Source organism: Ovis aries, chromosome 11 (genome assembly GCF_016772045.2).
Source record: "Ovis aries strain OAR_USU_Benz2616 breed Rambouillet chromosome 11, ARS-UI_Ramb_v3.0, whole genome shotgun sequence".
Classification (NCBI taxonomy): domain Eukaryota; kingdom Metazoa; phylum Chordata; class Mammalia; order Artiodactyla; family Bovidae; genus Ovis; species Ovis aries.
Window position 1 is genome coordinate 39,353,987 of NC_056064.1, and position 16,775 is coordinate 39,370,761.

General features: G+C 51.8%; 1 protein-coding gene across 2 annotated transcripts in view; it reads right to left on the reverse strand.

The window, feature by feature from the left end:
- PLXDC1 (plexin domain containing 1) overlaps positions 1-16,775 on the reverse strand; it is a 63,473-nt gene that overhangs the window by 10,575 nt on the left and 36,123 nt on the right. For both annotated transcript variants that reach the window (XM_004012833.4, XM_042255915.2), the window contains exons 8-11: positions 10,326-10,421; positions 6,829-6,910; positions 3,439-3,499; positions 1,998-2,133 (exon numbers count right to left, since the gene is read on the reverse strand). In XM_004012833.4, coding sequence (XP_004012882.2) covers positions 1,998-2,133; positions 3,439-3,499; positions 6,829-6,910; positions 10,326-10,421 — 375 coding nt within the window. The remainder of the gene's footprint in view (positions 1-1,997; positions 2,134-3,438; positions 3,500-6,828; positions 6,911-10,325; positions 10,422-16,775) is intronic.

Genomic DNA, 16,775 nt, shown 5'->3' on the forward strand with positions numbered 1-16,775 from the left:
ACCCTACCTGGCCCATGGTCGGTCCCCTCAAATGTTTGCTCTTTCTATCAACTGTTCGCTTCCCTCCGGCCAGATCCATGGGTTCCTGCTTTCTGGTTCTCTAAGTCGAACACGACTGAAGCGACTTAGCAGCAGCAGCTGCATGCTGCATTTCAAAGGCAGGCAGAGACCTCAGAATATTCCACTGCTGAGCAACCTATTTTGCCCCTCATGAGCCCATTTCCTTGTCTATAAAATGGGGTTGTGGATGAATAATGTTTAAAAATACCAACTTTTTTCTCCTTTCCGTTTGCTCCTTTCAAACAGGTAATTGGGCTCAGGGGAGGCAGGAAGACCCCATACGTCTTTCAGTCTTAGACTTAGGGCAAGGGCTTAAAATCTAGATGCCATGTATCAAAAAAGGATGAGGGAGGAATTTCTCAGAGATAGCCAAAGAATCCAGGGACCCTGCCCGGTCTTCCCCACAGGGTGGATGGACCTCCGGCAGCTTCGATAAAACCCTAAGCCTGGGTGAAACAGAGCAGGATCCTATGGCCCTTGCCCCGCATGTCCTCAGCCTACCTTTTCTCTGTGGAAAAACTTTAACCAAGGAATAAGTTTAGTCAGAGAGGTGAGAAAACACGGAAACACAGGAAAACAGTTCAACAAGACTAAATGATAATACAGCCGTTAGGCACAGTCAAGGACCTCTGGACACCACAACCTCCACCAGGTGGAAGAAGCTAACTGCATGCTGAGCAGACTGCAGCCATGACTGCACAGTTCCGAGAACTGGCCTCAAAGAAATGGAAGCAACTTGACCTTGGAACTGAAGACTGGTAGATAGCCAGTCGGACATGAGCTGGTCCTACCCCATCCTGGACAGGGTCACCTTTCCCTGCCTGACCTGGACTCTGGTGACCAGAACATGCCCAGAGAGCTCCATTTTTGCGGTTAAGGACTGCAAAATTTCCAGCCTTATCAGGACCAAGTCAGATAACAAAAACCCAACGGGGCTTTCCAAACCGCCAGTACTGGTTGGTGTAGGTGCAACAAGACCTAAGAGGTGACTTGGAATAGCCTGGGGTTCATTATACAGTATTTATAATAAATTAGTATTGCCATTCCCTGCCCAACACCCCCTCAACCCGTTTCCACTTGGGTGCTTATGGGTAAGCGGCTGCACACAGGAGAAAAGTTATGTAACCTAAAGCTGTCAATCAACTCATCAATCCAGTAATGGAGGACACAGGGAGGGACTTCCCATCACTCTGAACAACCCAACTCTACCTTCACTGTGGGGCTGCTTCTGGCCCCCAGTCTGCTCTCCTCCCTTCTCAAGAGTGTACATTCTCCTTTGCTTATTAAAACCCCTGCTGCTTAAAACTGTTCCATGTCTCTAGATTGCTTTCTTTCCCTTGTGAGGACGAGAACCCAGGAATCACCATTCCACCAGTAACATGAGGATGGCAGAGAAGTCCCCAGGGACAGCCAGGCCTGAAGAAGCAGTTCAGCAACAACCCAAGACGGTCAGAGCTGTCCTGCATTACCCTCTACCCCCTGGACATCACAGGAGTGGAAAGTCAAGCCCCAGCACGGTGGGGGTGGAACTTCCCACCCCGCCAGCCCAATGAGGAGTGGGAACCAGAAGGGAACAGAAAAATTATGCAATCTTTCTCTGATGTCTGAGTGTATGGGACTGAGTTCATACCTGCTACCAGGATGCTAAGATCTCACAGGTTCTCTGAGAATTGCTATTAAGATGAATCAAGTTATTATGTAAACAAATTGGCATTGTGCTGGGACAGTAATTTTTCCCGTCGCCACAGTGAATTCTGTTCCACAACTCTGACACGCACATGGAGTCCACTCGTCCTAAACCTAGCTCTGTGTCTCACTGGCAAGTGACCTCTGCTCTGGGAGTCTCAGATGTGACAGGATGCAACAACTATGTTCCCTGAGATAATCCCCATCAGGGGCAGTGATGCTCCAGGGCCACGGCTCCTCCCCACCCTTACCTTCCGTGGTGAGGCTGTCAATGAAGAGGGAGGAGGAGGTGGTGGTGAAGTCTCCGTCAAAGGGGCTGAAGGAGCTGTCGGGCGAGGACGAGTAGGAGTCCTCGTCCTGGAAATCCTCACATGTTCTGCCTTCTGCCTGCAAGAGAGACCCAGTGCTGCGATGGACAGAGGCCTTGCCAGCAGCTACGTCGCACACAGGAGGACCCTGGGGGTGCTTTCATCCCTCAGCGGCCAGAAGATTTAAGACTCCAGTGAGTGGTCCAAGCATGGTAATCTAACCAAAGCTGGGCTCTGAATGCATTTAAGCTTTCCACTTTATCCTGAAAGTGTCTTATCTTACAGGGCAATTTATCTGTCAGCCGCTTTGAATCCTTCCTGAAGGAGCTGAGATGCCAATCTTAAATAAATAAAGCGAATGAGTACATTCACCAACAGCCAATGTTAGAAACAGGCTTCTGGATGGACAAGGGGTTTTGGGGTGTTTTTTTTTTGAAGACCAGAAACAGCTCACCCAGCCTCACTGATAAAACAGATGGTAGTGAAAGCCTAGCAGTAATTCTGGAAGTTCACATTTAAATGCTGGGCCCAGCACCTTCACCATTTCACCAGCTGTGAGCTGCAAGCCAAGTCACTGAACCTCTCTGAGCCTCAGTTTCCTTCCCTGATCAGTGGGGACACTGGTCCTTAGCTCCTGGGACCATGACAGGATTAAATCAGAGCAAATGCTGGGCACATGCCATGTGCTTGCCCTGCAAGAAGGGAAAGTGAGAGGAAGGGAGGGGAAGGGATGCGTACGTGAGTGGGTCTCTCTGTGTCAGTAAAAGGTGTGAGAATAGGACATTACCCATCCAAAGCGTTGAGCACTCTGGAAAATTCCAAGTGACAAGGAACCTGTGCTTGTGCATGCGTGCTAAGACACTTCGGCTCTGTCTGACTCTGAGACCTTATGGGCTGTAGCCCGCCAGGCTCCTCTGTCCATGGGATTCTCCAAGCAAGAATACTGGAGTGGGTTGCCATGTCCTCCTCCAGGGGATCTTCCCAACCCAGGGGTTGAACCTGTATGGGATTCTAAATGGGAGGTGAATGACTGCCTTCCTTAAATGCCTAAAGGTTGGAGCCGGGGCAGTCACTTCTTGAATGTTACCAGGCACACAGTCTCCTAGAAGATTCCAGTGTGGCCAAGGCCACACCCCATATACCCTCTGCAAGGCCCAAGAGAGCCCCTGGAGAACTGCCGCTCTGGGCCAAGTCACCGGGAGAAGTGCTTGTCTCAGGACCCACTGAGCCCTCAAAAACCTCCCACAATGGTTTCACTGGTGCAGAGCAGAGAGGGAGGCGAGCCCCAGGTGGAGGGGAGAATGTCACCGAGAGAAGAGAGACCAGGCAAGGGGCGAGCCTGCAGCCCTGCCCTCTCCCCACCAGGCTCACTTCAGCCTCTCACCTCCTGGGCACAGCCGTAGGCCAGCCACTCCTGGCGGTAGCGGTCAAAGCCACTGGAACATCTGCAGGGGGAATCAAGAGGCCGGAGGTGTGATGGGATTGACAGAGAAGCCCGCCCTTACCCCCATGCAGTAATAGCTCTCCAAGGGGAGCAAGGAGGAGGTGAACCTCCCCAAGACCACTGAGCAGGTGCCCCGGCACCAGGTGGCTGTGATCAAGCCCCTCCTGCCCCCTCTACTCCTTCCCCCAAAGGAGGGGAAGCTATCTGTGGCATCCTCACCCTTCTCCTGACCCAGCTCCCCAGGACCAAGGCCACACCCACCCAGATGCATGTGTGTGTGTGTGTCTGTGTGTCTGTATGTGTCTCTGTATTTATGGAGCTGACAGACTGCATGACCTCTAATGACCTTAAGCCCTACCCTGCAACTCCGGGCAGCCCAGAAATTGCTGAGAAACCAGGGAGTTCACACACATGTTCTCATCTGGGGAAAGTCTTGCTCATTTGCTGAGCCCCCCTTCTTTGTGGAGGAGCCTAAATTTGGCAAGGAGGGGCAGGGCCAAGGATGGACATCAGCCAATCTGGCCAACACCCACCATGTGGTCACTGAAGGGCAGAGGTGAGGTCCTGCCAGAGACTGGGAGAGATGAGATCTTGGCTGACCAGGGTCCCCTGAGAGGACACCGCACAGCTCAGCTGGGCTGGAAGACATCAAGTGCTTCCTTAGGGAAGGGGTGGGGTACGAGGATGAACCAGAGAATATTCTCCTCAGCGTCATACTCAAAGTTCCGTTCTTCACTCTTTGGTGCCAGGAGAATCCACCAAGTCTTACTCAAGTGCAGGGATCTCTGCATGGAAAGCCAGTATCACCAGCCACCAGTGCTGAGAAAGGATGCCAGGCTGGTGAACTCTGCACCGGCAACTGCCTGCCCATCTGTCCAAGATCTGACGAGGCCGAGGCTTCCAGGCTCTGTGAGTCCTTCCTTCCGAAGACGCCTCTGAGCTGCTCTTCCTGTAGCAGGGACACTGAGCGGAGCCATCCACAGCCCCCTGTCTTGGGTCCTCCGTGCCCCCTCCTTTGAAGCGTGGAAGACTAGGGGCACCGTTGGGGGCTGGGAACTGAAGTTTCCTTTAGGCCAAACTAACTGGTTCTTTCAAGGACTGAGCCTTGGATATAGGTTCAAAAGCACCCCATTCCAAGCCCGGGGCCAACCAACCCAGACGCAAAGGAGAAAAGCATGAGAAACTGCCATTGTTTGAGCGTCTGCTGAATGCCAGGTGTTGCCCCAGTCACATGCTGCCCTTGTGCTATCTCACAGGACCTTTGCGATGACACTGTAAAGCAAGGGTTATGGCGCTCATTTTCTGAGCCAAATCCTCGAGTCAGGGTCACCTGTAGACTCCAAGGTGAGCCGTTAGGGGACAATGTGGGACGAAAGGAAAACACCTGCATGATAAGCGAAATCATCTGAGTCAGATCCGGCCCCCACGCAGGGAAGGAAGGCTCTGCAAGGCTGCAGAGGGCAAAGCAGGTGGAGGCAAAGCCAAGAACCATGAGGCGGTTTCAAGCAGCAGTTGGTGGGAGAGACCACGGTGGCCGACTGCCCTGCAGCAGCCCTGATCTCTGGCTTTTTAGAAATCTGGAGTCAGCTCTCAGCTGAGGCTCCAGAGATCTGTCAGCAAGGAACGGGCCTGGCTCGGGTGAGCCCAGGCCCATGTACATCTGGGGACAGGATCCCTGATGGAGCTTTTCTGTCCTCTAGTTGACATAATCCAGCAAAGACAATGTCTGCAGCCAAGGCCCTGCCCTCCCCCTGACCAACTCTCATTAAACTGTCATGGTTTTCTGGGTATGGGCATATGCATTAAGTGGGGGTGTAGCAAGCTAGGGTTTTGCTTTCATCTGACCCATTCTGCAGTCCTCATGGCTCAGCTGTTGTTGGACGGTGCTGAGTCACATGGTGGCAGCCGGCCGCAGCATTCCAGGGCTCATCTGAGGTCATCTGGATTATCGCCTCACACTCACACGGGGCTCTCACACTTGAAAGTGCACAAGATGGATCACACCGCAAGTCTCCATGCCAGGAAGACGCAATCTCGGGTCTCCCCCGTGTACTCTCTCTGAGGCTCTGTGCATCTCATGCGAAGGACTCTGAACACTTTGCAAAAATTCTGTTTGGTATTTGAGGAGTTAAAATAACAGGCATGTTCCTCACCCACATCTCCCTGAATCACATAACCCCAGCCCATTTTACAGGGAAAATAAACTGAGGGCGCAAGAGAGTGAATAAGAGCACAGCTGGTGGGAAGAACAGCTGGGAGGCCCGATGAGGGCCCCTTTCTCCTCCTGGCCCTGAGCTGTGTCTTGTCTGCTAGGCAGACCGCCTGTAAAGGCAGTGGCTTTTATTTCTGCACCAGGACATTGGAAAGGATCAAAGGAAATATTGACAGTTGCAGGACAGCTGCACGGAACTCAAAGCCTCTGTAATTTGCAATTTTCAAGATTCCAAGGTTCTTGGAGTTCATAGGTCTTCCCAATCTCATGGGAGCTCTAGTCCCCCAAGAAAGTCTTTTTCCCCCCAATTCTCCCCTCCCCCCACCATTTATTTATCCTGGACAGGAGAACAGGGATCAAATTTTGAGTCTAATCTGTGAGGAAATGATTTCAGAACAAGGAGTAGAAGATGAGTAGGATTTAAGAACTTTATCCCTGAAACTGAATCTCATCCAGAATTTTCCCTGCTTCCAAAACCAAACAAACACAGCTTTGTAACTTGCCCCAGCTTTCCACAGATGCCTGCAATGTCCACACCCTTGGATTTCAGGGAACCCTGTTGTAGCCTGAGAACAGTCTTGAGGTGCGGTTTCGGGATCGTGGGGCTCTCGCCCAATGACGGTGTGTCTTAGGTTCACCCCTGAGCTGGCAGGTCTCATGCTTGCTTACAGATGAGACAATGAGGTAAAATGTAGGCTCCCTGGCTTCTTTCTGAAAGACCCTGATGTGGGGGGCCAGGGGTAGGCCCCAGGAATCTGCACATTTAGCTCGAGCCCTAGCTGATTCTGGGATGCTCACAGCTATGGACCACTCTTGGAAAAGGCCTGCCAGAGAATGAACCAACCGTCCCGGTTGTGAGCAGGGAGCTGCAGTAGCTGGAATCTCTGCATGGTCTTCCAAAGTCTAGAGTCACTGCAGGGTGACAGAGTCACCTTGATGGGTCACAAGCCTCAGGGAGACACTCACTGCTGTAATATTCTTGTCCTAAGCATCTGAGTAGCACTGGCCAAAGTTACCTTCATGTTGGCCATGAGACCTGAGGCAGGGAGCAGGGCGGTGCCACCCTCTGCCCCCGCACAGTCTGCCTGTGGGAACCAGAGGGTGAGCCTCGTACAAACCTCTGCAGGACGTGGCACCAGCTGCAGTTGAAGGTCAGGTCTGAGGACATGCAGGCATCGCAGCTCCGATGCTGTAGGCAGGCTGCGAAGAAGAAGAAGGCAGCAGTCACTCAGCACCAGTCCCGCCACAGACCTCCAGAAGTGCGACTTCCCTGAATGCTGGGTCCTTACAGAACTCCGGAGGCTCTGACCAGAAGGGACCCTAGACGTTTATAAGGCCACCCTCACTTGAGTCCTTCCCTGGTGGTTCAGATGGTAAAGGAACTGCCTGCAATACAGGAGACCCAGATTTGATTCCTGGGTCGGGAGGATCCCCTGGTGAAGGGAATGGCAACACACTCCAGTATTCTTGCCTGGAGAAGTCCATGGACAGAGGAGCCTGGTGGGGTATAGTCCATGGGGTTGCAAAGAGTCGGACACGACTGAGCAACTAGCGCATTACACTGGGGTTTCCAGTGGTGAGAAGGGCTAGGAGAAAAGTGGAGCAGAACAAGCGGGGGATGTGTTTTACTCAGGGAGGCTGGGGAAGGCCTCTGAGGAGCTGCAGAGGAGGGAAGCCAGCAGGCAACTCTCCTGGGGGGGAAGTCCAAGCAGAGGGACCCCCCTGGGCAGAGGCCCAGGAGGAGTAGGTTCCAGGGTGCTCCCAACAGCAGGCAGCACTCTGCAGGGTGGAGAGGTGGAAGGTGGTGGGAATGAGGAGGAATGGCAGCTGGGGCCTCGCTGGGCAAGGCAGGGGTGGAAAGAAGGGAAGTTAGTGCAAGTGGTGGCTGGAGGGTGTGTGGATCCCTTCCATCATCAGCCAGCCAGAAAAGCAGACAGGGCCAGGGGAACAGGAAGAATGGGAGCTGGATTTTAAGAGTTGTTCACTTGCTCAAATGCTGCCGGCTTAAATGACCTTGGAGTGGCAAGCAGCTGCCACAAAATCCATCCATTTTACTATAAGGACAAATAGGCACTGACCCAGAATAACTGTATGCAGTCTGAGGACTCATCTGATGAGCAGCTGAACAGAACACGTTGGTAACAGCAAGAAGTGACCGCTAACCACAGGAAAATGACGACTTATTCAAAAGGAATTTCTTCACTCTGTGGGTTTTCATGGGCCTGGACCACAATCCATTAATTAGGGAACCAGTTTGCATTCTGTGGACCCCCAGCAAGGCAGCATCTGGGAACCAGCCCTCTGTGAGGGGAAGAAAAGCTGCTTCGGGCACAGCGTGGTCACCTTTGGTTGCCTTGTGGGAGGGACTGGCTGCAGGGGGCACTGTGTGCTTTCCAGGGCTTGGCAGGCTTTGGAAGGGTGGAGGGAACTCCGTAGGCAGAGAATAAGCAGGGACTGGCCTGACCCCAGAATGACAGCGCTCTGGCTATTTTCTTCTCTGGTGCACCCCGAGGGTCTACAGCAGTGCCCAGCATGTGGTAGGCAGTTAACAAAAGTTTATGGGATCGATATAGAGTTGCTCTCATCCCCATTTTACAGAGGAGGAACCTGAGGCTTGGAGAGAGTCACAGAGCTAAGAGAGGCAGATCTGGGTTTGAACCAAGGTCTGTCTAAGCCAAGAACCTGAGCTCCTAGCCTTGAGGTCCCCCGGGAGACCCCCTTCCCCAGCTTCCACCTTCATGCCAGGCCACCTTTTCAGGAGTCTCTTCTAGAAGAAGGACCAGCCATGGCACATGATGGCTTGAAGAGCCACATCTCTGGAAGAATTTTGGCTAAGTCCCCCTGACCCCCAAAGGTAAGGGAGAAAACCTGGGGCTGTGGGGTGCAGAGATTTCTGAGAACAAGGCAAACCAGCTTCCAGGAGTTTAAATCACAGTTTCGGTAGCAGTTCCCTCCTGGACTTGGGAGCCCGTGACCTGGTCATTCCCAAGTGACCCTGGAGGCCCCTTAAATGGCTCCAGTCAAACTGAGAAAAATGCCTAGGAGCCTCATGAGACATTAAAAAAACACACTGACCTTTACTTTCATCTGCATTTCAGATGTCCTGTGTGCTATTAAATGCTCACAAAATTCACTGGAGGGGTGGAAAGAGGCTTAAATGTACAGACGTGTCCCAGAAACCGCATTCCCAGGTTGTTTCACTTCTTCTGCCTGGGTGGTTAGCCCTGCCCTTGGATGTCCTTGCTCCCAAATGTAGTTTAGTCATTCCTAGGACTCGAGGTTTGCTCTCACCAGTCCTAGAGGAAGCTCTGCCCAGAGGGAGGGCGACTGGGATGGAGTTGAGCCTGGGACCCCAGGGGTCCCAGCCCTGTCCCTAGGCATCAGGGGAGGACACCTGCTGGGACATGGCCTAGCATTTGAGGAGACCCTTCCTCCTCCTCTTCTTTCTTCACCCCCTGCTCCCAGAACCTCCAAGGAAAAGGAAGAGGAGAAAGAGAGGCAAGAACAGCCCCAGAAGGCAGGGAGAAAGCCATGGCTCCAGAGGGAAGCTGGGAGGTATCATGAAACAGGAGAGGAAATTAAAACTGTCTTTAAAAATATAAGCATGGGGGCGGGTGGCAACTTCTCTCGTAGTCCAGTGGTTAAGACTCCACGCTGCCAATGCAGGGGACCTGGGTTCAATCCCTGGTCAGGGAACTAGATCTCACATGCTACAACTAAACACATGCGCCGTAACTCCTGAAGCTCATGAGGCAGATAAAAGACCTGGTGCAGTTTATATAAATATATATATATATACAGGAGCACCGTCCTTCCCTCTCTCTCCCCATCTGCCCTGACTGTATCCTTCAGGCTCCGCAGCAGCAGTGGGAGGCCTCCACCATGGCGTGCCTTCAACAGCAGGTGAGCAAGGTGCAAAAGAGTGACAGGACCCAGCCCCCTGGATCCTGGAGGGCTGCTGGCTAAATCCCGACACTGCCTTCTACCTGTGGATGCCAGCATCACGCCTCCTCTGAAGAAAATGCAGTGATAAACTTACGGTTCCTTTCAGTTCCTGTATTATCTTTTCTATGAGCTCAATCCAAGTTATCAGAGGTATCGCTTGTTAATAACAGCGCCTGCGTGCTAAGTCGCTTCAGTCGTATCCAACCCCTTGCGACCTCATGGACTGTAGCCCACCAGGCTCCTCTGTCCATGGGATTCTTCAGGGAAGAATACTAGAATGAGTTGCCATGCCCTCCTCCAGGGGATCTTCCAGACCCAGGGATCAATCCTGTGTCTCCTGCAGCTCCTGCACTGCAGGCTGACTACCTCTGAGCCACCGGGGAAGCCCGTTAATACCAGCAGCTGTCATGTATCAAGCACAAGCCATGCCCTGGGCCTGGGATGTGCCAGTGAGTGTCTGGACTTTCATTTCTCACCCATAACATAGCCCTGGGAAGGAGGCAGTGTGAGGCCCATGTCACAAATGAGAAATGGAGGCCCAGAGAAGTCAGGTGGCCGTGTCTAGACAGGGGACCCTAGTGAGCCTGGGATGGAACTCAGTCTGACTTCAGTGCTCTTTCCAGGATGGTGGAATGCCTCTCTTCCATCAGTGGGGACAAGCCCTCCTTACTTGGCAATGGGGTGAACTCCACGGCAGATGTGCTGGTGACCTTGCTGGGGTCCAGCTCCACACGGTGGTATTCGAAGATGGTCCTTCTTCGAGATTCTGAAACAGACACAGAGCCTGTCATCGGGAGCATTTCATAGGCTTTGGGACCTGGAGCCTGACAGGGGGGCAGGAGATTGTAGTGAGAGGAACCTCTGAGGGCAGGAAGTAAAACCATCATCCTGAGATGATGCTGTTGAAACTCTGGAGAGACAGGAGGATGGGAGTTGACTTTGAGCGGTGAGCTCTGTGTCATAAGCAGGCTGAAAATGCAGAGGCCCAGCTGCTGCTGGGGCCAGAACACAGGAGTCCACCCTCTGCGCCTTCACAGCTGCTGTTCCCTTGACCCATCACACTCTTCCACCCTTTCTCTTCTTGTCTAGCTCACTCTCTCAGACCTAGCTCAGGGTCACTTCCTCTGAGCAGCCCTCCTTGACCAGCTCTCTCCCTTTGCTCCAGGCCCTCCTCCCACTGCACTCCTTGCAGTATGCGGTCATGATGATCAATTTGGAGGGTGGGGACCACTCAGCTGTGATCTCTGGTCCTGAACCTGACCCACAGTGAGTGCTCTGCAAATGTCTGCAGATGGACAGGCTGACCTCGGAGATCCTCTCCCCTCCTCGATGGTTCAAGGGCCAGAGTCAGGTTGACATCCTGCCTCAGTCCCTGCAGAAACTTCCTATGGGACCTCAGAGTTGAAAGACCTGAATTCTGAGTCAAGTTTTGCTCCTGACAAGTTGGATACCCTTAGGGCCTCAGTTTCTTGTCTGTGAAGTAGAAGAACATTACTACCCCAACACCCTTGCGAGGAAAAAGCTGGAATTGTAGATAGAAAGACTTTTCCTAAAATGGCAGTCTGAGATGCTCTGATATTTCCCCCATGCCCACCCAAGAACCATGACTTGTGGTTGGTTTCCTTCAGCTCCAAAACACAGGCTGCAAGCAGCTGAGTTTCATGAATAAGTTTTCCCATGAGGGGAAAGGGCCACTTAGTATTTAGCCTACCCAGCACCCCTTCTTCCTTCTGGAAACAGAAGGAACTGCCCCCAGCCCCTTCCTACATGTGGTCTATACTGTACCTTCTTTCATGACTCTGCCTCCCTGGCCAACAGTGATTGGTCCAGGGTTGGGCATCTGATGAAGTTGGACCAATCAGAGACCTTCCCTGGGACTTTTTAATTGTAACCATGCAGCCATTTGCTCTCTAGTAATAATGCTGAGAAGATGCAAGCTCAGTGTCCATGAATGGCCACAGTTCCAGTCTCACGGGGAAAGCTAGAGGATGAAGCCACCTTGTGGAAAGAAGCATGGAGTACTAGCAGCATCCCAGTCCCTGGAGTCCCCGGATCTGCCCTGGTCCTATCTTCCCAGTGTTGGCTCTTCCTTTGGTTCTTTGGGCTACTTCAGTATTCCCAATGCACCCCTTTTCAGCTGAACTAGTTTCAGCTGGCTTTTTTTTATCACTAGAAGCCCAGAATAGGTGAGGATATAAGTTTCCTTCCAGCTGAAGGTGATTTTTAAGGAAAGTTTCCTAAGGTGGCAGAACTCAGTAGCTGCTGCTGCTGCTGCTGCTGCTGCTGCTGCTGCTGCTGCTGCTGCTGCTAAATCGCTTCAGTTGTGTCTGACTCTGTGCGACCCCATAGACGGCAGCCCACTAGGCTCCCCTGTCCCTGGGATTCTCCAAGGGACACTGGAGTGAACTCAGTAGGGGCATCCATAAAAAGGAGGGTGTCCTGTGCAACCGCTGGGCACCCCGACCTGAATGAAGAATCTAGGGCAGCATATACCGCTCAAAAGAACATTTCAGTTATGTTTCTATCATCTATTTATCCTCAGTCTATAGCTTGGCTCAAACGGTAAAGAATCTACTTGCAATGCAGGAGACCCTCAGTTTGATCCCTGGTTCGGGAAGATCCCCTGGAGAAGAGAATGGCAAACCATGTCTGGAGAATTCCATGGACAGAGATGCCTGGTGGGCTACAGTCCATGGGGTCACAAAGAGTCGGGCACGACTGAGCAACTAACACCTTCTGCTTAAGCCAGAATTGAACCCCAGGTGATAACCCCAAAGCATGCTCTTTCCACTGTGCTCTCTGCTCTGTGGCAGAGCCTGGGGACACCTCTGTCCCTGAAATGTCTGCAACCACAGAATGTCCTTGAGACATTCTGTGCAACACAAAGGAAACTGCTCTGGCGTCGGTGGCCACAAAGCTCCCCTGGAACTAAAGAGGAATCCGCAGCCCCATTTCAAAGGTCTGTACTTGAAATGTGAGTACCACCCACTCACATGTGCGCATGTGAGCGCCTGCACACACACACACACACACACACACACAGAGTCATGTGTGTGTGAGTGCCTGCACGTGCACACACACACACGAGATTCTTTTGATATAAGAAAGGCCCCTTGCCAAGCAGGGGTGGGTCTGAAAGAGATTGAGGTTATCTGCTCAGAAGAGTCTCCAATTTTCAATTCACCCAACAGCCCACAGGTGCGGTAGGGCCCTCCCTGTGTGACACCAATTTCTCTGCAAAGGTGGCCTGGACTTGACTGAGCCTGGGCCATGTGAGACCTTAGGTGGAGGATGGAGAACTTCCAGCAGCCTTCCACAGCTCCATCCCACCCGCCACCCCCAGGGGCCAGCTCTACTAAAAAATCACCCCCTTCAACACCCAAATGGAATAGGATAAAAGTAAATGTGAAACCAGGTCTTCCAAGATGCCTGAGGCCCTGGAGTCTAGACTCTGTGTAAACATTTATTCCTTAATCTACCTCTTCCGTCAAGGTTCAACTCAAATGACAGGTCCTCCTTGAAGACATCCCCCAAGCAGGGACGCAGTTAGTGGCCCCTCCTCTGAGCGCCACAGCCCCCTGTGCCCCATCCTGCATCACCTGCTTTACAAACATTTACTCTGCTGGCCACCCACCCCCTGAGACTGTGAGCTCCCCAAGGGCAGAGCCTGCAAGTTATACCTCTCTGTCCCCCAGCCCCTCGCCCCAGGCCTGGAACACAACAGGGTCTTGAGAAAGGACTGTGAATGAATGAATGGCTTACAAATAGTCAGGAAAACCCTAGCAGTTTATCATAACTTCAGCCCGCAGCACAAAGGAAGAACACCTTTCCTCCCCAGCCCACCACAGATTGTGCCCTTTCTCAAGAGGGCCACCCCCAAAGCTGCTCAGTCGTGTCCGACTCTTTGTGACCCCATGGGCTATACAGTCCATAGAATTCTCCAGGCCAGAATATTGGAGTGGGTAGCCTATCCCTTCTCCAGCGGATTTTCCCGACCCAGGAATCAAACCTCAGTTAGAAGGAAGGTGAAATAGGACAAAGGGGTCAGTGTTGAGGCATGAAGAGAGATGCATGAACTTGTCAAGAGAGTCGACTTTAGGGATAGAGAGGAGCAAGCAGCAGCTGGGGAAGCCAGGGCTCCCAGTAAACCCTACCCCAGAATCTAGGGATGGGTCTCCGACCAGCCAGCTGGGGAGTGGGGATGTGCCTCAAGTGAGGGTTCAGCCAGAGATAATGGGATATATCCTCCCAAACCCAGCACAGCCCCACCAGCAGGGAAGGGGAGATGTGTGTGGTAAGAAGGGGGAGGAGGGTGGGTGGACGGAAACATCTCTCTGACTAAAAATATTTGCTCACTTCAGCGGCCAACTTGTACTTGTTTAAGTGTCTGATTTGGTAAGACTTTTATTTCTCAATAAACAGAACCCTTAGTATCCCAGTCTGTGTTACTTGCATTTGGATTATCTTGCCAACATCTGGGGCTCGCCCAAAGATGATGACGTCCGTCTTCATGACCAACAGATCCCTCCCGGAACCGAGACGGTGGCCGCCCCAGAGCCACATTCCTGGCAGTTTGAGACGTTCTGTGTTATCTCTGCTTCCGCTCATCAAACATTCAGAAATGCTAAGATCCAGACCCAGAGAGCCCTGCCATGCAATCAAGAGACGCCCATGGCTCAGAGGAGAGCTTGGCATGTCCCGTTTTGTTTCCACACCAGACACCAGTGGGAGAGGGTTGGTTTGGTCAGAAGAAATCGGACTGACAGATCCAGCCACAAACTTCCCTCCGAGATGGTGGGAAAAAAAAAATGGAAGATGGGGGATCAGGAGGAATTTTTCATTTACTCATTCACATCTTCCTCTGCTCATTCAGTTATTCATTTAATAATCGTGACTCGAGCCCTAGCAGGGGACCCCAGAGATAAATACAATGAGAACCCTATACCCCAAGGAGCTTGCAGCCCAGCGAGGGAGGCCCCTCAGCACAGATGCAAAGTAGAAAAGGGACTGAGGGAGGAGAGGAGACAAGGAAAGGAAACGCTCAGGGAGCAGAGTAGGAGGAAAAACAGAAAATACAAGTAAAAATCAGGGCCAGGGGGCGGGGTTGGGGGAGGGCACCAGGATGGATAAAAAGCCACAGCAAAGAGCACCATGGAGGATCCCTATCAGGAGCAGGGAGATGACAAAATGGGCATGGTGACGACACCCCCTCCCGTGCCCTTACTTGGCTGCTCCTTCTCACTCCTCTGCTGCCAGTTCCCGGGCCTCCTCTTCCCCACCCAGCACCAAGGTACAGCACGGGCCTCTGCCACATTCCTCAAGTTTGCCTTTGCAAAGAAAGGAAGGTTCTGGAACAGGAGAAGGTTCCAGTGCTTGGGCCATCCAAGGCTATTCTGGGGCCAGCCAAGTGGCAGGTTGCCATTTGGAGCTTTTAATAAGGAAATCCTCATTAATCGATTCCATTAATTCAGAATCTATCAGTTTTGATATTGGAGACCCTAAAGTTACTTTTATACTGTCCGTGAAAGACAGGGTTTCTTAAATGAATACAGGAAATTATATTGACTTCTGGGCCCCCCTCCTGTCAAATAAAGAGTGTATCAACTACTCTGTATGTTTTGCCTGCTTCTGCAAACAGATGCTACTAATCTGAATCTTTTCTCTGCAACAAAGCACACTCTGCAGACTCTCTGCTCCAAAGCTTGCAGAGTGGTTTCTGCAAGGAAGTGATGGTAAGAGAAACTCTGCCTGTTTTCCTCACTCAATCCCAGGAATGAGACTGTACAGAATTCCCTGTACCTTCAGACAGGGGTGGGAGGAAAGTGTTGGGAGCCTAGGGGAAGGAAAGAGTCCCCCAGACATGGTTCAGTGGCTGGGGGATTCTTGAATAGTGAGGAGTAAATGCTACTCCTCACAGCACCCTAGGCAGGGAGGAGGCAAGCTTGGGTGCCAGGGCGGGGACATCACCTATTCTATAGGACAGGTGGGTTGGGACCACAGGAATATCCACAGTGACTATCACAGTGACATTGTCTGTGGACTAAAGGCCTCTCCCTGAACTTCTATCACGGTGTTTTGAAATACGTTGTTATTGGGTTGGCCAAAAAGTTCATTTTCCATAATATCTTATGGAAAAACCCAAATGAACTTCTTGGCCAACCCAATATTTGCATCTCAACCAAATTCAAATGAATTCCCTATTTGCTGGGTTGACTATCAGACCCAGAGGAATCTGATCTCTCAGCCACATAAAAGCCATCACTCTGAAAAGCAGGAGTTGTAGCCTATTTTCAAATCCACTGAAGTCCATGGATACAGCCCTAGAAAAACGCATACACGTGATTTACTTCACCCACACCTCAGTGTTCCTCTCAAGTCCACACGTGATCCCCAAGCTGAAAAGTCTCTGACAGATAGTCAATGGGATTTTCCAGGCAAGAGTGCTGGAGTGGATTGCCATTTCCTTCTCCAGGGTTATCAGAGCACTCACCCCTAAACTCAGATGCCAGGCTCTGTTCTCACCTAGGCATCACCAGAGGGCAGGGCACACGGTCTCTACCACACCCAGCCTCTTCAGCACCCGTTCTGGGGCTCATTTTTTGAGCACCTGCTCTGCTGCAGGCACTGGGCTAAGTGCTGGAGCCCCGAGGAGCTCACAGCTAGTTGGGGAGAAGACGAATGAGGCAGGATGGTGTCATGAGTTCTATATTAAAGCTCTTAACAAAGTACCCAGAGGATGGAGGAGGAACGTGAATTCTGCTGCATGGAGGAAGCTGGACCAATGAATAAGTAGGATTGTGCCAAGCGGTAAAAGGACTAGGGCAGGGGGTGGCATTTTACATGAGGAACTGTATCGGAAAGATGGAGATTCCCCCTTGGCATGTTTGGGGAACACAAGGCATGCAGACCAGTGCTGACTGGACGGAGTGGTGGGTGACAGGAGGGTTCCGAGACCAGCCCACAAAGGTAGGCCTGTGCCCATAATACATGTGAGAAATATAATGAACACTATGTGTGTTATCCATGAAAGTTATTAAGAGAATAAATCCTAAGAGTTTTCATCACAAGGAAAAAAATCTTTTTTTTTTTTTATGCTTTAGGTTTGCATCTTCCTGAGATG